General features: G+C 38.1%; 1 protein-coding gene across 18 annotated transcripts in view; it reads left to right on the top strand.

Moving 5' to 3' along the window:
* CREM (cAMP responsive element modulator) overlaps positions 1-24,390 on the top strand; it is a 36,248-nt gene extending 11,858 nt beyond the window's left edge. For 3 of the 18 annotated variants that reach the window (XM_075082431.1, XM_075082428.1, XM_075082429.1), the window contains 6 exons: positions 2,374-2,520; positions 6,399-6,490; positions 6,633-6,778; positions 13,274-13,462; positions 21,406-21,562; positions 23,272-24,390. In XM_075082431.1, the coding sequence (XP_074938532.1) occupies positions 2,374-2,520; positions 6,399-6,490; positions 6,633-6,778; positions 13,274-13,462; positions 21,406-21,562; positions 23,272-23,416 (876 nt within the window). In that variant the 3' untranslated portion in view covers positions 23,417-24,390. Of the gene's footprint in view, positions 1-2,373; positions 2,521-6,398; positions 6,491-6,632; positions 6,779-13,273; positions 13,463-17,186; positions 17,394-21,405; positions 21,563-23,271 lie in introns of those variants that run through there. The other 15 variants (XM_075082438.1, XM_075082434.1, XM_075082437.1 and 12 more) reach the window with 11 other exon arrangements.
* The last annotated feature ends 258 nt before the right edge of the window (positions 24,391-24,648 follow it).

Below are 24,648 nucleotides of genomic sequence, written 5' to 3'. Positions count from 1 at the left end.
CCTAATACAAAAGAATCACAGATGTTTTAAAGTAAAGTTTGTAGGTTACATGTTGTGTAACCTTTGGATATTTGTGGAAACTCAGCAAACAGCGATCAAATCAGGTTGAGCTGTTCAAAATAGATATAAATGAACAAACAAATCACTTTTTGATCCAATTTTAAAATACAACCATCTCCTCTTCCCTCAACCCCATCCCCTCCCCCCATTTAATCTTATCTGAATTAATGGAAGCAAAACAATTTCTCCTGTGACATTGTAAACTGTAGTGTGAAAGAGTATTAGCTGAGTGTGGATTTCTGTTTTTTCATGTGTGGTTATACTGAATAAGGAGCTTTTAAATGAATGTAGTGTTTCTTAATCTTGAGTACTGGATTACTTCCTGATTATGTGTGTCTGACCCATTGTGTACTAAAAAGAAAAACTTCACCTTGTTCACCTTGTACTGTTTTGTGTGTGTTGTATGCAGAAAGTTCTTTCTGATACACAGAGTATTGTATTAGATTGCAGCTCTTGCAAAGATAGCTGTAAATCAAAAGGTTTGATGAAATTGCTTTTGTAATGTTTTGAAAAGTTAGCATGTTTTGTAAACATGTAGACTGCTTTATGATCTTTCCTTGAAGCTTGGGTTTAGGATGACATCAGCTTTGACACAAAATAGATCATACTCTTCAGATCTTTGAGACTTTCTAGACCTCAATCTCAAGTATCTCTTTCTGATAAATGATAATAATATTTATTTTGTAGATTGGGAAGAAGGTGTGTATGTCCTATTTACATGTTGCCATTTAATGCCGTTTAAGGAATGATTGCTTCCATTTCAGGGTTAGAAATGCCCTCAATTGTTTTATTTCCTGAAAAGTGGTTCAGTTTCCTATAACAATTGAACAATTACATAGTGAATGTTGACAAGATCCTGTCTGTTTCCTAGAAACGTTGTTTTTTCGAGGTAATTTAAAGCCAACATCTGGTCTTTCTGATAGTAGTGTGTCTTAATAATAGTTAAAATTTTTCTGTTGCTTCAAGAAAGCAGTGTTACCCAGACAAGCAATGGCTTATGGATCAGGAATGAAGGCTTCTTTAATATTTGGAATTTAAAAAAAAAAAAGCCTTCAGTGTGAATACAGAAAAATATGAAGCTTTCTTTAACTTTTTTTTTTTTATTTGGCATTCATCATATTTTTCTTCTCACTGTCATCTTTTACCTTTACTGCTCATAGCAGATACCTTTTGGGGCTGAGAACAAAGCTAGGAAGGGAATAAACCAGAATTTTAGAGCTGAGTCTGGGTTTATTCTTGTACATGCAGAATATAGATATAAGGTTTTTCAATGCAGTATACTTTGAAAAACCCAGTATCTCTTTTTATCATCTGATTTATGTTTGTCATTCTATTTCTTTTCTGAGTTTAGAGATGTTTCATCATATAGAACTTGAGATCAATCGTAGTGTTTTCCCTTAGCTTCAGTATTTTTTTCTGTTAATGAACTTAACAAGAAAAGCATAAATATTGAATCATTTCTTAGCCTGTAGGTGTTTAACAGTTTCTTAACCCATTCATCTGCAGTACTGATGGTTGAGAGCCAGGCTGGGGAAAGTTGTGTGTGCTCTAAAATGTCATCAGAAAAAGGGATCAGGTTATTCCTAAACAGAATGCTTTCTTCAGCTGTGCTAGGCTTAAAGAAGATTCAGCTGTTCTTTATTTTTGTTGTTGTAGCAAAGCACTGATCCACTCCAAGTATCTTTTTCTTTATATACAAATATATATAAAGAGAATTTATTAAACTAAATAATTCTACAAATCCACGTATTGCTTTATTTAACAGGGGTTTTTTTTGCTATCTCAAAAGTTCTCATGTCTCTTGAGACATCTCTCTGAAAAGCGTAACTTCTTGCCTAACAAACAAAGCAAAACCAAAGCAGTTCTGGATTATTTTTTTTTTCCTAAGAAAATTCTGCCCTGTATGTTGTTGCAGCAATATACCACTTCAGTGAATATTGCTATTTTTTTGTTACCTTTCTCAAGGTTCTTCCTAACCTTCATGCTAGTGACGGCAGATTTAGTGTGCGATAACTCAGGGTTGTTTTTAATTAAAAAGAAATCATGAAGTCACTGGAGGGGAAAAAAAAGAAGAAAGATTTGCAATTTGTTAGGGGACAGCTTTAAGCTTTCTGTACCATTTGGAAAGATACACACCAAACTACTAGTAGAACTAGTTTATTTCTGTGTGTGATAATGACACACATCTTAGCTGTTTTAGATATGGCATCAAAACCAATCTGTTTTAGTATCGCTTTTAAAAGCGTTACTGAAATCTTAAGGCATGTTACTTAAAGAAGATGCAGGTGTCTGTAGCAGGTGTCTGTTTTGCAGGTGTCTGTAGCTGCATCAAGTGCTGGAAGAGGATCTCCAGCTGTAACTCTAGTGCAGTTGCCTTCTGGTCAAACTGTTCATGTCCAGGGTGTCATTCAAGCCACACAGCCCTCAGTCATTCAGTCACCACACATGCAAGCTGTTCAGGTTAGCGCTTTTATTGTTACATTTTCATGAATATTTGGTGCCTCATAACTCTTCCCCCCAGCCCCATCTTCAGTTTCTCTTCATTCCTACCAGTGCTGCAAGATATACTCATGTGGTGTGGGAAGCTGTGGGGTGTGAGGGTGGCAAATTGCCAACCAGTAGCAGCTCTACAAGCATTGTGTAGTGATTCTTTAAGGTTTCCTGTTTATCTTTTAAGAAGTTGTGTCTCGGAACCCTGAACTTAGGCAACAGCAAATTTGTGTAATAATGTAGCCTTACTTTAGTGTTTCTTGCAGTTTCTCTGTTTTGTTAAATTCTGTGAACATCATGTTTAAAATGAGACTACAAACTCGTAAATCTCATAATGTATTTTTGGAGAGTGTCTGGATGTAATGTAAGTAAATATATTATAGTCAAATGATTCCTTATTTTTAGCAGGCCCTGTTAGAGGATCTGGTATTTCTTTTTGTGGGTGTGGATATGTAAAGACCAAAAATAAAGGCATCCTCAAAATAAATATTTATTTGGCAAATCTTCACATGTTTGAAGTTGCTGATGTTAGAAAACAGGGACTGGTGCGAAATGCTTACAAGTTTTCAGAGCTTTTAAATAGTGAAAAAGACTAGAGAGAAAGAACTTGCAGTGTTTTGAAAATGACTTGGCCTCCCATTGGTGTTTTTCTTGTAGCTAGGAATGCCTTTGCTCTAGTTTTAAAATCTGATTGTGAAATGTCAACTGAATTGCTTTTTTGCAAATAGAATTGATATCTGTGGTAGAAGAGGCCGTACACCTGCTACGTGTGAACTCTTTTACCTGCAGTCATTGCAGCATGTTAAGGAAAAGACATGCTTTGCCAGCCACCTTTAATGTTTGAGACTTCTTAGTAGCTTTCAAGTATAATAAATAAAAAGGCATATATAACTATGATTTATCTTGGAGCTTAGAGAAAAAAAAAATTCAGTATTTGGACAAGGTTTTATTTGTAAGCAGTGGGTGTAGATGATGGGACCTGGTATGGTTTTGAAATTCTAGATCACTGTTGAAACGGGCAGTGTAGATGGCAAGAGACTTGGGTTTGGTCAAACTTGAAGTCAAATCAGAGTATTCAAAACAGACTTTTTTTTTTTTTATGGAATCCTTTTCTAACTGTAATTTATGAGAGTGAACTTTATCAGAGAAGCATACTACAGTCATTCCCAATTTCTGTCACTGTTTCTTCAAGTCAGTATAGTCAGGACATACATGTGAAAATAGAGGGCTTGCTCAAAAGCTCAGGAGGAATTTTTCTGGAATCTCTTGCCGGCTGCTGCTCTGCCTTCTTAGGGGAGTGGAAGTCAACTATTTGTTGTCTTGAGTGATCTCTGTCTGTCTTCCCATTCCCAAAGGAGTAGAGACAGGAAAACTGTGTCCTGATTAATACCGTCCAGTCAGTTCCAGGCTTTTGCTTTGGTTTCATTTGAGTGTGTTAATGGCAAATGAGATGACGCTACAAGAAGGGCTTGAAGATGCTGTAAAAGACTCCATTACAGAGGTTGTTCAGCCCTTCTGTGATCCTCTTAAGTACTTTATCCTGCCACCTGGCATTTCCTCCAGATCATTTGACTTCAACTTGATAGCGTATCCCTGCCAGACAGTGGGGAACTTGAGAAATGATATCAGTTTAATTAAAAAATTTTTTAAAAAAGTATGTTGAAGGTTGATGTTAAAGCTTGCATGACCTCTCCCTCAAACACCTGCAACTTTTAACTGGAAAGCGTTAAAACTTTTTTCTTGTAATGCTGCTGTTTTTGGGATGAAACTGTTTTGTTTACATTGTTTTACTTGTAGGAAGGCTTGAAGTTTAGATTGTTAGTTGACTTTTTCCCCTGTGATGTGTCAGGTATTGTCAGACTAACGTGAGCTCGAAGTTAAATTTGTTCAAATGCAGAGTGGTGTGGTAAACTTGAAGTCTGAATAATGTCCAGGAAAAAAATGACAATGGTTTGCATTGGTTAGCATTGTGAATGTGGTTGCTTGCTATTAGAACAAACTGAAACATTAAATTTATCTCTGTCTTGATGAAAATTAGAACTTCTGAAACTTCTTGCAGAAAATTACCTCTTCCACATTAAAATGCTTAAATCTTCTTTTGATTTCCTTACTTTCTTTCCAAAGTACGACTGTTCCTGACTTCTTTGGCCATGTTCACAAACTAGGGGTGGCTGTTGGTAACCCTTAATGGAATGGGAAGGTTTAAAGGCACTAAATTTGTCTTTTCCTGCTGTTTGTCCTGGGACAAATAGTTTGGTTTTTGGTTTTTTAAATTATTACTACTTCTGCCCCCCCGCCCCTCCCCAGCAGAATGAGGGTTCTGTTTTAAGGTAGGATGCCCAGGCTCTTGGCTGTGTAATACTGTCTTAGTTTTGAAGGTTTATGCCGGAGGAGTGGAGGTCAATCCACAAGCAGATTGCTATAGGGAACTGGAGAGAAATGTCTTTCAGAATATCTCTCTTTCTGGTCAGCATTGGTCCATCCTGCAAAAGGATGAATACAAACTGCTCTTGTATCTCTGCCAGTCGGCTTTGAAGTCTGGTGTGGAACTGTGCATCTGCAGACATGCAGAAGTCCCGCTCATTATTTCTGTGTGGTCTTTTTTTTTCATTAGGCAGGGATAGCGTTTAAATTGTTTCCTACATATTACCAAGCAAAATGAGGCTACATTAAAGTATTTTTACACATAACTGGAATATAATAAAATTAACAAGTGATGAGACAATTTCATTCTGCAATAATCTGTAGTTCTTTCAAGGCAGAGTTTCACAGGTTTGAGTTGGGGTGACCCCAGCATATAGATTTCCAGAACCTTCCAGCCAGTCACTTTCTGTTGAGGTCAAGCAGGTTTTGTTTCTAGCACCAAGCGTTCAGGCCTGGCAGCCGCATGAGTTCTAGAGCTCTTCTCTGTCTTCCCTGAGCTGCAGGAAGCCTCCACTGCACCCAGTTTGAACACTTGAGCCTCCTAGTCACTTAACTCATGTTTGTTTAGCGTTAGCTTAACGCAGCGCTTAGTCTGAAACTGCAGTCAGCTGTTTTTATGTGAAAAGGTCCTTTCCCACGCTAACTTTACTGCACTGTTTCAGCTTGGAGATCTTGCACACCAATAGTTCTGAGTAGTTAAATGAATCAAGAAAATAGCATGTTTTCCTTGTTCAATAATCACTTTCAGTTCTGTGTAATAAGGTAGTTGCTGGTAGAGTGTGATTCAGCTCCAGGCCTTAAAGTTGTCTTGGGTAATTTTAAGAGAAAAAGAACCTGTGAAAATACTACTAATAAAGGTCTGAGAAAATGAGACATTGTGGATTTGTCAGGGGTTTCTAAAACTCGCACAGTATTGCTAAGCAATGTATTTGTATTTATGAATATGTGTTGGTAAATGTAATAAATGTGCATATTTAAATAAACTTATTTTCTAAATAGCTTTCGTGTGGTTGTGAAGAGGCTTTTTTATTGTATACTGTTAAGGTGCATTAGTGCATATTCTGTATTATGTTTAATTTCACTTTTAAAGCTAATTAAATTGTATAATATTTTATATTTAAAGAAATCTTCTGTCTTTAGTAACTTTTCTAGGTGTCGTTCACAAAAACTATAACCTGGATTGCTTTGAGTTATTTTTCTTTTTCAAATGGAAGATGTCATTTAAGCGGCTATGTGTTGCGAACCTCAAAATTCGTGATTTGCTTTGGAAAAAGAAGTCCAAGATCACATAATTAGTGAATAAATAAGTGCACAAGCTTCCTGTATGCAAACATGGAAGGAAGTTTTTAAAATAATCTTTTACTCTGTTGATATCTTTTTTTTTTTTAATGAAGTTACAAATTTTAGAAACTTTGCTATTACAGGTAACATCGATTGCAGATGAATCTGCAGAATCAGAAGGGATAATTGATTCTCAAAAACGTAGGGAAATACTTTCAAGGCGGCCTTCATACCGGTAAGGAACTTTTATTTTGGTTTTGCTGGTTTTTAAAGGCAGCTTATACATTATAGCAAAACTGTCTGATAAAAGCCAGTGACTTAGTTTTCTCATGGATATGGAATTTCAAATATATAAAATTATTTACATTCTCTTTTAGAAAAATTTTGAATGAGCTGTCATCAGATGTTCCTGCAGTACCAAAGATTGAAGAAGAAGAAAAGTCAGAAGATGAAGGAGCACCTTCTGGAATTTCTGCAATGGCCATGCCAACCGGCCTGTATCATACTAACACAGGGCAATACAGTATGTTTGCAAAGATACTGTGTGATGGTGCAGAACATATGTAGGAACAACTTTGTTTCTAAGAGTTCCATAATGAAGTAGAAATGTTGGATTTTGGTTAAGAAGAATGAGAGCTTCTGTATTTCTAAATAATTTCAATTTTTATATTTAATTTTTCCTAACATGGGTATTATAGACTTTTAGTCTGTTTCTTGTAATGTTTGTTGGTTGCCAGATTTAGTCCTTCTAGAACTCCTATCCATTTAAATGTGAAGGTGAGGCTCGGGGGAAATGAAAATGTTGACACTTATGTGAATGTTCAGCGTTATAAATCATTGCAGTTTCACATTAGTGATTTGCTATGTATTAGTGCTATTCATTACATAAAATGACAACTAGTGAGTTAGACTTCTTTTGAAGTGTAAGGTTGGAGTATGAAATTATTTCTTAACTTTGAATTTTCTTTCTTAAAAGAACTATGTCTCTTCTTCTCCAGTTTTTAGCTGAGAATTAACCTAAATTGTGGTCTCCAACATTTGATACTTCATCCAAACACAAGTTAAAAGTTAGATTCACAGTTCTGTTCATAGATTTTTAAAATTCTGTCCTTTGTTCTTGCATTTATGTTAAAAATGTTGTGTAATTTGCTCAGGATAGTTTCTTTGGGTTTAATCATGTATCATCTGAGGGATAACTTTCTAATAACTCTTTGTCAGTGATGTATTGGATAAAGCTTTACTGCTACAGTTATTTCCTTTTTATGTCTTTTCATCTGTAGCTACACTGAAATGCAGGTATCATTCCTTTGATATAATGACAGGAAAATTGCAAAAGAAGTGTTGTGGGTGGGGTTTTTTTCTGAAACAGGAGAACAGAGGAAGACTATTAAGACACTGCTATGGCATATAAAAGAGGATAGCATGGCTCTCTAGTTGTATTCTAGTCACCCTTATAATTCTTGTTATTTTTAATTTATGCAACGAAAGTAATTACCAACTCTGAGAAAGCAGTATTTCCTATAATATTATCTACACCTACAGCATAGAAAGTAATTTTGCTTGGGCTCCTAAGCTGCTTTTCTTACCCTTTCTGTAAGGTATAGACATAAAGAAAGTTCTGCTTCATGATGTCCAGCATCTGAAGTGCTCATTTCTGTGAACCTGAGGTCATTTTAAAGGATAGTTGTCCAGTACAGAATCTGGCAGATATTCTTGAATTATATTTTTTGTTCGGCTTAGGTTCAGTTTAAAAAAATATACATATATCAGCAATTTCAAGGCTAAAAAAGAAGTGTTACAGTGTCTGTACTATGCTCTAGTGAGTGTCCAAATGTTTAGGATTTCTGAGAAATTAGGAGTTTAGGTTTCTTAGTGGTCTATTCCTCTAGGAAACCAGAGTTGTACTCTTACTCGCAATGTCTTGCAGCAGGTGACTCTTACTTCTTAATTGAGGATGTTTTAATCTGAACGTAGCTATAAGTCATAGTGACAGGGAAATGTATAAAAGAATAATGAAATTCACAGGTTTTGCTTTCTTGTTCAAACATTTATTTCTGAAAAATCAAACAACAGAGAGCATCACCAACAATGTGCTTGAATTAAGAGTCCACAAAAATTTAATTAAATCTTAATTTAAACTTGGCTTTCACATAAGCCAAGCGTAGAAGATTTCTGTTCTATGGTGCTTTTTCTTTGAATGACTTATAGTCTGAAAAAAATGTGCTGTATAAAGTAATTTAACATGATAAATAGGTTTTCAGCCATAATGAGGCATTGCTTCAGGATGCAATGTCAGCCTTCATAGACTGTCCTGATTCTGGCTGAAAAACTTTGAGAGCTTTGTCTTTCTGAAAATGTTTTTTCTTGCCTAGTTTATTAGTTCATTAATTTGATTTAAAAAAAAAAAGTTTAACTTCTAAAGTTAAAATATTGCACATCTTTTGCTGCAGTGTGTTCTCTCTAATTCTGGTTAGGAAAGATAACATCAAAATCTTTCTTAGAATGTTCTTCATTACCTTTTAAGTTATTGCATGCCAGAAAAGTTAGATTTCACGTTGAATCTAAGTGGTAGCAAGAATGGCCATCTCCTTGTGGTAGATGGGGTCTTGATTTGGAATTTACCAAAGAGAGCTTGACTGCTTACTTCTAGTCCTTACACATGTAAGGCACAGATCTGCAGCGTTTCTGAGCAGCCATCCTGTTGGCTGCCTGTGATCCTCAGGAACTGCTGTCAGCTAAAACCAGGAACACTATGTGGGAATGCAGCATCTCCTATGTTGATTTCTGTCTGTATATGATGCAGAAGGTCACTACATGTATATCTACATCTCCTGACAATGGCTCTTTACTTCTGCCTATAATTACTGTATCTGAGTACTCTTCTCTTCTTGGCCAGCATTGGTTGCATGGGTTCTCCTGTGCAGGCATCCTGCAGTTTATCCATAAAGCTTGTACAGTGTCCACGGCAATGAAGAACTAGTCTTGCAGTGTCACTACAGCCAGCTATACTGTGCCGTGGTTTAAAACAGATGTTATGTCACTACGTTTGCTTATTCCTTATTTTCTTCACTGTTCTCTCTAGTCCTGCATAGGAAAGGTAGTTTAGTTTAAAAGATAATTTTGACTGTATGTTGGTGCCTGCATGTCTGGGATGACTATTTCTGGAAGAGCTTGATATCTGGATTTTTCTGAAAAACAAATATATTTTTTTCTATTAGCAGCAGCGATGGCTGTTTTGTGCTTTCTTTTTACCAGCCAAAATGGTATGTTGCCATGGTTTCCAAGTACATTTTTCCTCAGAGCTTCTTGGCTTTGGCTTATGGAAGCAGACTGACAGGCATGACCAGCTAGCTAAAATGTCTTTCTCGGGTACCTCCATCAACACGTGTGTTACCTTTCTGTTAGGAGAATGGATAGTTTTGCCTAAGGTGGTGTCTTGTGTATGAGCCTTGTAGCCTGATCTGGCTACAGACCTTCTCTGTTGGCTGTAGTTCTGCCATGTTGGTTATTGAATACTGAGAAAAAAAATTGCTTGCCTCAGCTGTGGTGGTGGTTTTAACCGTGCAAGAGTTATTTGTTCAGTTGGAGTGTATGAATCAATTGCCTGCCACCCCGTCCCTTGCCTACTTGTGCATATCATGATCTGTGTGAAACCGTGCAGGGGAAATGAAGATTACTCGTTCTTTTGCCATCTGTGTGGGTTGCTTGCTCTCTTAGGACAGGTTTTTAACAACTGGAAAACTAAGAACTCTTTTGGGAAAGATCAACTTCAGTTGCTTTTCCCAGTTTTGGAAGGGAGGGAAAGATCTGATTTTTCTGGATTAGATAGAGCTGTTGATCATACTCAGAGAATTGTATTAGTATCGTATTCAGTCCTAGCTAGAAGAGAAGATGCCACTTACATCCATGATGTATCCATGTACATGCATGATGTACAACTCCAGGGACCGTCTGGGAAAGTCCTATACTCTAAGGAGGCCCAATTTCCAGCAGAGCTCATGCACAGCAAAAGTTCGTGCAGCGGTTGAGAACAGGACAATGAGCGGGGTGGGGGCAGTGTGGTGTTCTGGTAATATGGCAGGAATCGATCCTGTAAGGGAGAGAGTTACTGGGGTTAATTCACTCTTGTGTGGAAAGTACTGGATTGTGATCTGAAAGAATAATTGCAGGACAGCTGTGACATAACTGTTTACCCAGGCTGGCTGTGGAGCCAAGGACTTTGATTATGTGCTGATGTTTTACTGCTCAGGAACTCAAACTGACTGCTTTTGATGTGGTCTGGTACTGTCATGGTGTAGACATACCATTTTTGGTGTTAACTCAGAGAGGCAGAATTCAGCTGTGTAACTGCTCTGGGAGGTAGAGGTGAAAAATCCTGTTGGGAAGCTCACATGCTGCTGGGAACGCGTTGTGGATGTCGTGAAGGACAGAGGAGACAATGATTTACTTTTCCTGCTTGTCCCTTCCACCTTGCCCCAAAATGGGGCACTTTCTGCTTTGAAGGCCAAACCAAAACAGCTTCTTGGTCATTTCTGCCTGCCCCCAATGCCTTATGGAGCCTGTGTGCAGCACCCAGCTAGTTCCTATGTTACATGTTCCCTCTTCTGAGGGTACGACTGGAGGTCCATGCTGAACCCTGTTCCAGTATTGCAGAGAGGGCTCAGTGCTTCATTCGGCGTGAGAGGAATTCCCCATTTTCCCCCCAAAAAAGCTAATTTAGCTGCTAGGATTTGGCCATTTTGGTAGATAACTACTACACTCTCAAAAAGCTAGCTGAGCTTCTAGTGGATAGTTCCTATTGTCTGCTTTACTGATAACAGTTTACTAATCAACTGTTAGAATTTCAGTGCTCTTTGCAGTGTTATCTGATGTTGCCCTTTCAAGATAACCTACTATTGTCAAGACAGAACGTTTGAAATCAACCATCTCCAAAACTCACATGGGTGTCTAAACAAATCATGTACTCAGATAACCAGATCTGAACCTTTAAGAACATTACCAAATAGTGTGAATCTGACAGTGAAAAAAGAGGAGCTGGCAATCCCGAATCTGTACTTACATATGAATTTTGTACCATCTCAGACCACTTTAAATACAATTATAATGATTGCAGTTTAGATAACCTTTGGGGGAGAAAAGTTTGTTACTTCTTGGGAATTGCGTTCTCATCTAAAAGTTCCAGGAGTATTTTCATTAACACAAGAGACCTGGATTTGACAGGTGGACTACTCAGTGGATAAGGAATTGGGTGGATGGTCACAGTCAAAGAATTGTGGTCAACAGCTTGATGTCTGGGTGGAGACCAGTGGCAACTGGTATTCCTCAGGGGTCTGTACTGGGACCAGTATTATTTAACATCTTTGCTGGGGACATGGACAAAGGGATTGAGTGCACCCTCAGAAAGCTTGTGGATGACACCAAGCTGAGTGGTGTGGTCGATATTCTAGAGAGAAGGGATGCCATACAGAAAGACCTGGGCAAGCCCCTGAGGTGGGCCCATGCGAACCTCATGAAGTTCAACGAGGCCAAGTGCAAGGTGCTGCACCTGGGTCAGGGCAATGCCAAACATGGATACAGGCTGGGCGACGAAGGGATTGAGAGCAGCCCTGTGGAGGACTTTGAGGTAGTGGTGGATCAAAAACTGAGTATGAGCTGGCAGTGTGCGCTTGCAGCCCAGAAAGCCAACTGCATCCTGGGCCACATCAAAATCAGCGTGGCCAGCAAGTTGAGGGAGATGATTGTGCCCCTCTACTCTGCTCTGGTGAGACCCCACCTGGAGTGTTGTGTCCAGCTCTGGGGCTCCCAGCATAAAACAGACAGGTACCTGCTTGAGCAGGTCCAGAGGAGGGCCACGAAAATGATAAGGGGCTGGAGCACCTCTTCTATGAGGAAAGGCTGAGAGAGTTGGGGTTGTTAAGCTTGGAGAAGAGGAGGCTCTGGGGAGACCTTATTGCAGCCTTCCAGTACTTAAAGGGGACCTATGGGAAAGATGGGGAGGGACTCTTTATCAGGGAGTGTAGTAATAGGACAAGGGATAATGGCTTTAAGCTGAAAAAGGGGAGATTCAGACTAGATACAAGGAAGAAATTCTTTACTGTGAGGGTGGTGAGGCACTGGCACAGGTTGCCCAGAGAAGCTGTGGATGCCCCATCCCTGGAAGTGTCCAAGGCCAGGCTGGATGGGGCTTTGAGCAACCTGTTCTAGTGGGAGGTGTCCCTGCCCATGGCAGGGGGGGTTGGAACTAGATGATCTTTAAGGTCCCTTCCAATCCAAACCATTCTGTGATTCTATTATATTTCTGCTCTTAACAAAGACAATGCTAATTTCAAGAGGAATATCCAGTTAGTAACCTCTCCAGGGAATTTTATTTTTTTATAAATATTTAGTTACAGTTAGCAACACAGTGATTTTTTTTTTAAATGGGGAAAATATGTTTGTAGTTTTCATATTTTTGATTACATGGTGGGGAACCTTTGTTCTGTTTTTTACATAAGTATTGGACTCTCCACAGTTTTGTAGAACTTGGAAAAACGTTGTTGGGCTAGACTTTCTCTCACATTAAGGATAGGATTGTGTCTGAAGGCTTGCTCTTCCTTTGTCTACATGTCTGGGTTTTTGTTTTGTGGAAGTCAATAAACAGACCTTTTCATTTTTTTTTTAAATAACCTTTTTACATTAGTGTTTAAAACGACAATGATTCTCTACAGCTAGGAGCTACTACTTTTTTCTTGTATTAAAACTGTTTTAGGAGAGTTAATATTTCTGGAAGCATAGAGGTAAACAGTGTGGAACACTGCCTTTTATCTGTTATACACGTGGCATGTACTACACAACAGGCTTTATATTTGTGGAAATCAGTATTAACATAATTTAAGTTTTATTGTGCAGTTGATCTTTAAGCAAGGAGAGTACCAGAGGTCCTGTCAGGCAATGTTTATTTTAAGAAGGGAGATGTGCTTTTTAACATGTGTTATATCTCTTTCTATTGCCTAACTTCTCTTTTTCTTTTTATGTTTAGTTACTATAACTCAAGGTGGTACAATCCAGATCTCTAATCCACCCTCTGATGGTGTCCACGGACTACAGACATTAACAATGACAAATTCAGGAGCTCCTCAGGCAGGTGCTACCATTGTGCAATATGCAGGACAATCACCTGATGGCACCCAGCAGTTTTTTGTTCCCAGAGGCCAAGTTGTTGTTCAAGGTATATTTTGTTAGTCTACTGCATTTTAGTTTTTTAGTAGAAAACAATTTTTCTTAAAGGCTTTTTATTTTGTGTTGGTATTATTGCACTATTAAATAAAATATTTATACATAACAAGATGAAACTCTTAGGAGGAGGCTCAGTTTCTCTGCCCAGTAAAGCAGCTACTTTTGATTTAAAAAGTTATGAGGAGGAAATAGCAGTAGAAAATCACTTTCTGCTTTGAATTCTCTTGTCCAGACTTTGAGAGATCATTTAATCACAGTGAAGGTGCTGTTACAGATTGAAATGAGATGCTGAGGGTACATCTCATTTAATATATGAAACTAATCTATTCTTTTCAGCAGTTAATCAATCTTAATAAAACACAAGTTCTGAAATTCTTTGGATATGCTTAGGGCAGAATGTCCTTATGATTCTTGTAGTTATTAGAAAGGAGACCCTTTACTGAAGCTAGTTTTCTCACAGACAAATGTTTCGTAGGTCCTATAAAATCCACACACGTGAATTGAACTGTGAATAGCAGATTCTTGAACCTTACTATAATTTATGCAGGATTTTTTTTTTCCTTCCACTGTTCCCAGCCTTTTTGGAAATGCTAAGGGAGATTGAGAGCCAAAGATATCTTGGATTCGTATTGATACCAGGGAAAGTAGGTTTGGGATTTGGGTTATACTGAGACACTTCTGTATGGAGACACTAAACTAATGGAGGATATAGGGAATTTATATTCTGTATTTATTTTTCTGTGGGTAGAGAGAAGTAGGGAGGGTCAGCTGTATGAATGAAATGCTTTCTTAAGCCAAAACAGCTATCTGAAATAAACCATGAGAAGAGCTAGGAAGACTTTAAATATGTGTTCATGGAGTAGATGAGAGTAATCAGCTAAATGTAGGCACAGTTATCTGAGATAGTCGATGAAGTCCAGGTTGAGGTGGGTTTTTTTTTTTGCCCTAATAAGGACATTTAAAATAAGTTCTGTCTTAAGTGGCCGTTTCTCTCCCTTTGCTGTAAAGGAAGCCCAGGATGTAAATAAAGATAATAGCTTGTAGATATCTGAACTTGTTGAGACAATGCTAAATAATAACACTGAATTTTAATTCTTCAGCTGCCTCTGGTTAATTCTTTGCTGAAATACATTGCCTTCCCAAAACTTTTCAGAAACATTTCAAGGAAGCTCTTAAGACTATAATAGGAAAAACCTTTAGCCAAAACATTATTTTTCATCATGCAGAGAGTACTGTTATAACTTCCCTAAATATTATTATTAATACGTTCTTAGCAAAGCCTTAAGACCCAAATTTGGCTGTCCACCAAACAAATTTCCCACTCTGGTAGTGCCTGTTTTCTGAGCATGGATCTAATATGTTTTCTATACACATGCATACCCATCCCTTAAATTAGAGGACTTCTCTGTCTCTCCAGGTTGACTGTAATATTTTGTATGTATTGCTTTGATTCTTCAGAGCTTCAATGTGGGACGGGGGGGGCAGAGAGAGTATCTCCTCAGTTGTTTCCTAAAACCTCCCCAGTCTGTGAAGAAGCACAGAATTTAGGGGCTGTGTCTGGCAACATTTCAGTCCTTGGGAATTTCATTTGACTGGCCTTCCTTTACAGACTCTGCATTACAGGGTTGTCCTCTGATGGGCTGTCTATTCAGCCTCAGTCTCAGTGATGGGCTCGACTACTCAATGGTATAGCCTGTAAGTGTCTTGCCTGTGATGAAAACTTTTAAAACAGACTCAGAGGCAGCTACTCAGTACCTGCTATATGCTATTTCTGGAAGCTTCTAGATACTTTTAACTAATTTGATTTGTTCTCTGTGCATGCTCAGAGAAGATGAATTCCTGCAATTTTCTGTTTCTTTGGCCCAAACGAAGTCCAGTGCTTTAGTGATGCTCATAGCTGTTGACATGGAAGAAAAGTGCTGCATAACGTACACAGGGGAACAAAGGGAATAGTAAATGAGCACGAACTCAGAGATGATGAGAAGATAAAAGGTTTCAACTTATATATGCTATTGACACTGGAAAATCTTAAAAAATCATGAGAGTATATAAAAAGATTATGAAAGCACCTGGGGATGTTTATAGCAATACAGATCTCTTTATGATAAAAATTGCATATCGTCAACAAACCCAAGTTATTCATGATGGAGTGAGGCAGTGGAATTAGTTGGATATAAAAGTCTCTAGTAAGTCCTTTCTACAGGTCATCTTGCTTATGCTAGAAACTAGGAATGCAGCTTATGAACATTTGTCATTTACATACACTTCATTGTTCACTGTTCACCTGATATTTTGATAGCACAGATTATAATAGGAAAGCAACATTCTGCGTAGTAATCTTTCCACTTATGTATATTTTTAATAATGATTTTGGGTAGACAGCATATAAATTCTATTTGTAATAATCATGGAAGTAAAAGAAAAAAATATAACAAATATCAGTCCTAGGGCTGAAAAGATCTGTTTCCAAATATTTCAGATAGCATATGTGTTTGTTTTTTCTAAAGTATTTGTTTATGCGTCTCATGTAATAATGGACGGCATCACAGAAACCCTGAGCTTGGTATTTTCTGCTAACCTGTGACTGGGAAAAAAGGATTAGTATAAAAGTGCCAAAGGTGTTGATCCAACTGAGTGATACTTCAGTTGCTACAAGTTTACATTCATAGGCAAAATAAGAGGCAGTTCTGATGTCCTGACAGTTTCCTAATGCAGGTTAAGGGGGATTTTGCTAGCTGAAGCAAAAAAAAAAGTGTTTGATTATTAGTGAAAATTAGTGTAGAAAAGTTCTATCAAAAATAATTCTGTTGCGATCTATGTGTGTTTTCATGATATGAACAGCGATATTTGAGATCTGTGGCTTGAATTTCTTGGGTGCTTCAGTTCTGATCTTCTGTTCGTATGATCCTGAAGTGGTCCTGTAATCACAGGGCGCTCCTTTTTTGCACCAATGCTTCCATTATTGCTGTCCTTGGCATAGTTTCACAGCTGACGAATTACCAGTCTGAATTTGTTTATTACAGACAAAGGCCTTAGAAGTTTGCTATGCCCTACATACAGACCAGTGTCTGGACTGCTGGTCTGAAACTAATTTCATTTAAATTGATGTAAATAAGGAGTAAGTGTTTGAGCTGAGATATTTCTGTTTGGTTTTTATTTTTCAAAACTAAGTCAACCAGACCTCTTGGACTTACTCTGAAAAAGGAGGGAATGGGGGAGAGGTAGCCCCTACCCAGAGCTACTGTTCTGCCTGTAACAGCATTTGAAATCACTAGCTTTAGGCTGACTTATTCCGAAGCTTTTAACTGAAATTAAATGAGTGGGTTGTGGGTTCCCCCGCAAAAGCAAGGAGCTTTAGCCTTTCACTTAACTATTTGTTATAGCTTATTAAGCTTTCCTGTCTTGCATGTCTGTCTGACAGAGTTCTCTGCCTTTTAGTTGAACTGCTCCAATCCAAACAACTGCACGTCTTTTTTTGAAATGTCCCTATTTTCTATCCACTCGTTACTTTATCATTTGGATTCATTCACAAATTCTAGAGTCATGTTTTAATTTCTGTCAGTGAGTGTTTTGAATTCTCAGGTCGTGCTTTACAGCCTGCTTTGTGGTGAGTGCTTTCTGTTGCTTTGTGAATAATTCAGGGGAAAAAGAACAAAGCTAGTCTTATAGAAATATGGGAGAGGAAGAAAGAAAAAGGTTTACTGGAAAAGGAATTATTTGGGCTGCAGTTTCAGTGAGCTGTTCCAGTGACAGAGCATATTAATGACAGTGGTAAGCAAGTGAGGTCACTGTGATGTCAGTGCTATTGCTTGTAATCCTGCACATGCTTGCTAGTTTGGAACAGTTCATGCCGAGCTCTGGTAGAGGAACAGGAGAATCGGGTGTGCAGAAGCTGATCATGGCTGTAACAGGAGATGAAACAGGTAGAAATTCTCTTAGTCTCTTACATGGTATTTTTGGATGTCTGAGCAGTGCTTAGTTGGTGTTTGTGACATTTTCTTTTGAACCTGTTGCTGTAACTTTCATATTTCAAAACTGGTACAAATAGCTTCTGGTTATACCTAGGCAGTGCAGGATTTCAGGGCAATTTTAACAGTTTCATTTGGGGGGAGAAAAAAAAAAAATCACTGTTAGTGCATGAGTTCTTGCAGAGATTGATTCAGATAACTAATCTTTAGTATTTGATGCAGGATTTTGCTGAAAAATCCACCACTCTTAAGTTCTTCTTTATTGTGGAGACAGTAATATGTTACTGTTTATAATCGTTTTTTATTTTGTAAAAATGACCCTGCCTTTTTGTTTAGCAATAAACACTTCAGATGTGATAGCTAAAACAGGCTTAAACCTAGCTGTAAAAGGAAGGTGTGCATTGTTTCAGTACCTATGCTTTCATTGTTAAAGAAAATACTAAATGCAAACAAATTTGAGAGCAATAATTTTAAGTATTGTAATGCCTGCTTGTTTTCTCCTCCACTGTAAAATGGTCTGTTCCGCAGCTAATTGAGTTCAAAAGGCTGACGTCATTAGATTTCCTGGAATCGTGTTGCAGTAGGGAACTGGAAAAGTTAAACTCCAAACAAGATACACACTGACGTCAGCTCCAAGTCATGCTGCGATTTAGTCAGTTCCTTTCTGCTTCGTCAGTTGCCTCCGGCAGATCCATAATGTTAACCAGTTCGCAGCTGGTACCTACGTGCTGCTGCTTGTTGATGGTTACATATTGTTTCATTAATCTAAGATAAGTATCTTCTCCGGGTCGACATTTTGGTTTTTGTTTGAGGTTTTTAGTTTTTAAATGCTCGAAGTGATAATGATTCATGCCTTGTTTAGCCAGTTCAGTGGTGAAGTTAAAAACCCCTTTGATAATCTAGTCCCATCGTTATGACTCACAGAAGGGGCGAATAGATGTACTAATACATGGCATGCATCAGGCTTTTTTTTGTCTTGGATAGTCACTGAAAGAACTTAAGTGCAGGGATGCTCTCTAGCGTTCATCAAGTTACTGCTAGATGACAGAAGGTACTTCTGCTGATAGAAGGTGGCTGATGTTTTTGGTTTTCTTTTAATTTTTTTTTTATTTCTCAGGGCTTAATTTACAAGGTTAGTTGTACTCTTCTGAACGTGGTTTAGTTTTTTGCTTGGTCTTTTCGTTTGTTTGTCTTCCTGTTAGTAATTTCCTTTTTGTAAGTCTCAGCTCAAAGCTTCAGGTTTTCAGTGACTTTTTACTCACTTGCAATTTTAAGGAAAGCGGGGGGCAAGACCTGGGGTAATGCATTAGGGAAATGCAACATCTCCAGGCTTATTGCTTTGTTTAACGGTCTCAGTCCTATGTCTGATATGTTAGGAATGACTTTAAACCTTCATGGAGTTTCATTAGAAATGGCCACAGAGGTTTGTCTGTCTGGATCAAGGTTGGGGGGGTTCTGTCTGAGATGCTGAAATGGGAGGTACCCTTCCCTGTAATAAGTAGATATATTACTAGACTTAAACTATGACTTTGGTTTTTTGAGGTTATTTTATCCCCCTTGCTTAAAGCCTGTTTCATCTTTCTCAATCTCTTTTTTGGGGAAGCAGTTTTTTATTGTAACTTTCTGAGATATTATACAAAAAATATTGCAGACTTTGAAATAATTGATTTGCAGTAATGTATCATAAAGCAGATATTACTGCACAACTAAAAGATACTTTGTCAATGCTATTCTTTTTTCAACTGTTTGTGTGGGGTTTTTTTTTAATTTAACTGCACCACCGAAATGATAATTTGTCTCTGTTACCATGCTTGTAGGTTTATAAGTGAGCCAGTTTTTAGACAGGGACGCTACTGGAACCAGCTCACATTATTCATGCAACATGTTGTTACTTACAGTGCTGATCCCAGCTGAGATAGGGATTCACTTTGGTTAAGCCGTGTTGCAGGCATGTTATCACACAGAGTCCTCTTAACAGCAGCAGCAGTAAATCCTGTTAGCTGACATCTGAATATAAATCAAACAAAAACAATAAAGTGGTTGGTCTTGCCAGGCTGAAGTGACCTGGGTTATGGGTCTTTCCCTGTGGCTTGATCTACAAAATTGTTCCCTTGAATTTCTAATTCAATGTAGCTAATGCAAACTAAGATAACATCTCTTTTATTTACTTGGTGATGAGAGAGAGAAAAAGGTAGTTCTTACCACCGGGTCTATAAAATGTATGTAATGTGGCCAACATAAAGGTGAGCCTGAAGAGTTTCCAAAATTCCATTTTTACAAACAGTGAGCTGAAGTATTGTCCCATTGACATAACTGGAACTGCGAAGAGATGTGGAGAACTTAAAGAAAGGGTTAGGTAATTATGCTCTTGTACATTACAGGAAGACCAAGCCCTGTGTTCATGGCAGCTGCCTATTAGTGCTCACAGGGCTGTCCTCTCTCCCTCCCCCATCCCCAGGGGATTATCCCTAACTCAGGTCAGTTCACTGGTCCAGTCCTTCTTGTAATTCCACAAACACTTTTACTGGCAGGACGGAGAAGGGGGGAGGTGCAAAGTGTTTAAGCTGATAATGATTTCAGGACATGGCTGTGGAATTGTAGTCTAAACACAGCTTGATCCTATTTTTTGTATTTAATTAGTGAAGCACCTGCATTAACTCAACAATAATAGTGAATTTTCTATTAAGTTCAGGTTTTTTTTTTCCCCTTGTGGTTGACGGATCTCTCTTTACTGCTCTACCCGTCAGCCTCCCTGAAGTGTTTCTGTCCACATTTTATTTTTCCAAGTTAAGTTTTTCCATTATTTGAATATTGCTTTAAGGAATTAAAGTATAAATTAAGCATAACGTAACAGCCCCTGAAATTTCGTCTTTTATATTCAATAGCTTTAATAACAAAATTTGAAGTTTTGTTCTGTGGTAATATAAAATACGTATGGAAAGGAATAGGTAAATGTTTGATTATAATTTGAGGAGGGATACTTTTTTTTGTCCGGGTGTGGGTTTTGGGTTTTGTTTGTTTGTGGGTTTTTGTTCTGGTTTTTGTTTTTGTTTTGTTTTCTCTGCCAGACAAGACACTGGTACATAGGACTTTCACAGTGTTTTAAAGTTGGGGTACATCATGTAGGAACAAAGTACCTCAGAAATGGGGTGAGACTATCAGAAAGGTTTTTGTTCCAAATAACATGTCAGATTTCAGATCTGTGTTTAGCTTGGGGGGAGCTAAAAACTGGTAGGCTCAGGAGCTGAATCTGAACTTCTGCACTCCAATTTACTGTGTAGTTACACCCCTTCCTGTGCAACCACCACCACCTCCTCTTGCCTGCTAATGCTGCAGCATCGTCTTTGTGGTCCTCTTGCTCAAGGAGCAAACTCCTGTTCACCATGAGCACTTATCTGTTCCTTTTTATTTTGGCAACAGCAGCTCTCACTGGTCTTCCAAAGGTTGCCAAACTGCTGCTGTAAAGGGAGGAGAGACAGTAAGGCTGTCACTGTTGCCATCACACGGAAGGAGGAGAAAGGTGACTTCTGAAGCACATTGACTCCTGAAGCCTCTGTTAGAGGGCAGGGATAGCATATAAACCTCAGTGGCTGCAACAGCAGGCCCATCTTTTTGTGGGGTTGTGCAAACAGGAAATAAGTGTGGACGTTCTGAGTGTGTTTCTCAAACAGTTTTCTCTATGTTGTCTGAAAAGAGCCACGTGGAAGCTTTCACAGGCTTCAGTCTGGCTGGCTAGAGCAATGCTAGAGCACATTGCACATGCTAGAGCAATTCAGATAACTTATTTTACAGTGTGGAAATAAACTCTAGTTAAGATAACAAATATAGCTGTGACATTACAGGCCTGTGAAATGTTTTATGTATCAGGGATCCTGGATAACTCATCAACAGAATTCTGTTATTTCTAGAGAGACTTCTGCATAGTTCATTTTTGCCATAAAGTTTAAAATATGATTCTTTTATTCAGCTGCCACTGGAGACATGCCAGCTTACCAGATTCGAACTCCCACTACTACCTTACCTCAGGGAGTGGTAATGGCAGCCTCGCCAGGGACTTTGCATAGCTCTCAGCAGCTGGCAGAAGAGGCAACACGCAAGAGAGAGCTGAGACTTCTGAAAAATAGGTAAGACGATGTAACAATTAATGGCCAGTGTTGCAACCCCCCTCCTCTCCCAAACGTTCTAATGAAGTTTTCTTCTTAAGGTCATGAGCACTGCCTGTGGTTGATGAAGGGAAGGCAAGAAATTATTTGTCAGTCATCCCACGACCTTATGGCACTGAGTATTGGCTGTTAACTCTGTAAAGTTAGAGTTGACCTTATCGCCACAGATTTTTAGTTCTAAAATATTATGGTTATTCAGAAATCCATATTAGTGTTGTCCCTTGCTGATAATTTTTTGTGATGATCTGTAGGTATACTTATTGTTGAATATTTCCCCCACCCCCTACTGACAGTAAAACGACCAGTATGGGTTTATTCATTTTGGAACATTTCAGCAAAGAATTGGTTAGGAAAATATCTGTGGATCTCATTAGCAGCTGTGTATTAATGATGCTGTGAAGAGGACTTATTCTAAGACGGAATGATAATTATAGACTTTCCTAAATACTTGGCTACTGGGGTAAGTTATTGTGCAGTGCCCCTGTCATTTTGTGAGGCATATTGTGTGAGGTGGCGGTATACTTTTTAATTAGTTGGCATGGACTTGACTGTTTGCTGTAAATGCAAGTCCTTCTCTGTGCAGTCTTTTTGCTCTTCTTAGGGGACTCCTTTTTTAAATGCGTAGCCACTGCTATCAATGGCAGTTAGATTAATGGAAGAAATAGTCTGCTATGCAGATCTCTAATACATTGAATAGCCTCTTGCCTTATGATTGAATTCATGGTATTGCTTTGCTCTCATGCCTGTCCTTTATTTTACATTACTCATGAGGATTGCTGCATTGTTATGCCTCCTTTTGTTTCTCCTCTCTTCAGCTTTAAAACTAGTGCCTATGCTATCTCTCATATAACTTGCTGGAAAGTTACACTCCCACAATTTGACAATTTATCATGTTCCAAGATATTAAAGGAGTGGACTCCCAGTACTTCTAAAATCTCTTCTGGAGTCAAATGCTTCTTCAGTCACATGCTTCTGAAAATACTACCCAAAGTGTTTAGCTTTAATATAACAGAATTCAGAGCAGAGCTATGAGAATCTCTCCAGACTGCCATTTGCCAGCAACAGCAACAACAAAAACCCCAGACGCACGTGGCTGAGACGTGCCTGGGTGAACAGTTCTAAAATGCTAATAAATTATATTTGTTTGGACTTAAATTTTACTGTAGATTGTTACATTAAGGTAAAAAAAATTACAGCAGGTTGTAAGCTTTGCATCTAGCTTTTTATCTGTAGAGAGTAGTGTTGTGGTTGTATTTACTGAAAGTAAATTCTTTGAGTTTGGTTTTAAGATTTTGATTGCAGAAGATAATATTCCTGATAAACACACAAAGTGGAATGTGACTGGGAGAAGAAATGCTGCTTTCAGTCTTAATGTTTAGTGCAACTCAAGTCAATGCGTTATCATTTACTCACTGTTTTTCTTAGTTCCTCTGTGTATTAATTCCGTCTTTGTATTTGTTGGCGCTGAATTTGCTTCAAGTTATAGTTGTTTTGTATTTTAACCATGTTATTGCTGTTATCTGCTGTTCTGTTTGTGCAATCCAGTGGGTGGTGGTGGTGGCGGTTGTTGTTGTTATTGTGGAACCACAGGGATTGCAGGTAATTTCATTTATCGAGTCTTTGCCATGTTGTGGCTGTTCCTGTAGTCATTTGCCTTGTATTGGTTCTAGGGAAGCTGCCAGAGAATGTCGCAGAAAGAAGAAAGAATATGTCAAATGTCTTGAAAATCGTGTGGCTGTGCTTGAAAACCAAAACAAGACTCTCATTGAGGAACTCAAGGCCCTCAAAGATCTTTATTGTCATAAAGCAGAATAACTGTCTTTCATTTGGACCTCGTTTATTATGAACTTTAATCAAGGCATGAGAGGAAGCAATTCTACAGATTGCCATATGAACTTGAGAAAGAGACACTTGAGGCCCTTGTGGAACCCAGTTTTGCTTAGTGTTTTGAGACTGATTTGGGAGATATTCCAAAATTTGGAATTCTGTCATAGTCTCCATACTCTGCTGAGCTTTCTAATGGCATGCAAATGGCTTTTTTGTTCGCACTTTTTACTTCTGCTTTTTGCAGGGAAGCTGCTAAAGAATGTCGACGTCGGAAGAAAGAATACATAAAATGTCTGGAGAGTCGTGTTGCAGTGCTAGAAGTTCAGAACAAGAAACTTATAGAGGAGCTTGAAACCCTAAAAGACATTTGCTCTTCCAAAACAGATTAGTAAAAATATTTATTATACTGTGAACTGACTAAAATATGTCCAGTTGCTTTATAAGGCAATACATAGCCAACATGAATTACGGCTTTCTCTTTGTGTCATTTATATTATATTCCAACTCCTAACATTCCTGAAGTGCTTTCCTGCTTTTTCTCAATTCATAGCTCTAATTCCAGGTTTTTCATGCTCCTCTTTTCCATCTCCCAAGGAGCCAAGTGTTTAAAAAAGTAACAAAGTAAAAAAGTGCATAATTTCTAAGAGCTGTTTATTTGCCATATATTAACATACTACTTTTTACATGTTACTGAGTGTCCTGCACATATAAAATATTTTACAGTTGTTTTAGATGAATCATAAAGATAATGCATCCAGTAATACAAGAAATCAAACAACCCAAGGTATCTCAGGAAAGAGTTTATAAAAGAATGTTATGATTACATATATGTACTAGCATACTAGTCTACAGATGATTTTATGGCATATTTTTATATTAGTTGCTTTGTGGAAAAAAGTATTGTATTGCTGTCACTGAGTGCCATGGTTAAAGATAGTTTTTAATAGAACCATGTTGTTTAACTTGTGTAGTGTCTGATTTCCTTTAAACATCTGATTATTTGAGATGCTTTAAAACCCGTGAGTATCTGGAAGAGGACAAAGGAAAAAAGCATACCTAAACTCATGACAGGATGCTAAGTGTATTGTAAATACGTGAAAGAAGCTGTCCGTTATATGGCTGCTATTTACTTAAATTTTCCATAGTCCATAAAATATTTGATTTATTAGAGGTCTATATATCAAAATTCAGCTTTGTACTCTGAATACTTCATGTTCTAG

Source organism: Phalacrocorax aristotelis, chromosome 2 (genome assembly GCF_949628215.1).
Source record: "Phalacrocorax aristotelis chromosome 2, bGulAri2.1, whole genome shotgun sequence".
Taxonomy (NCBI): Eukaryota; Metazoa; Chordata; class Aves; order Suliformes; family Phalacrocoracidae; genus Phalacrocorax; species Phalacrocorax aristotelis.
This window is presented reverse-complemented; position numbering and strand designations above follow the sequence as displayed.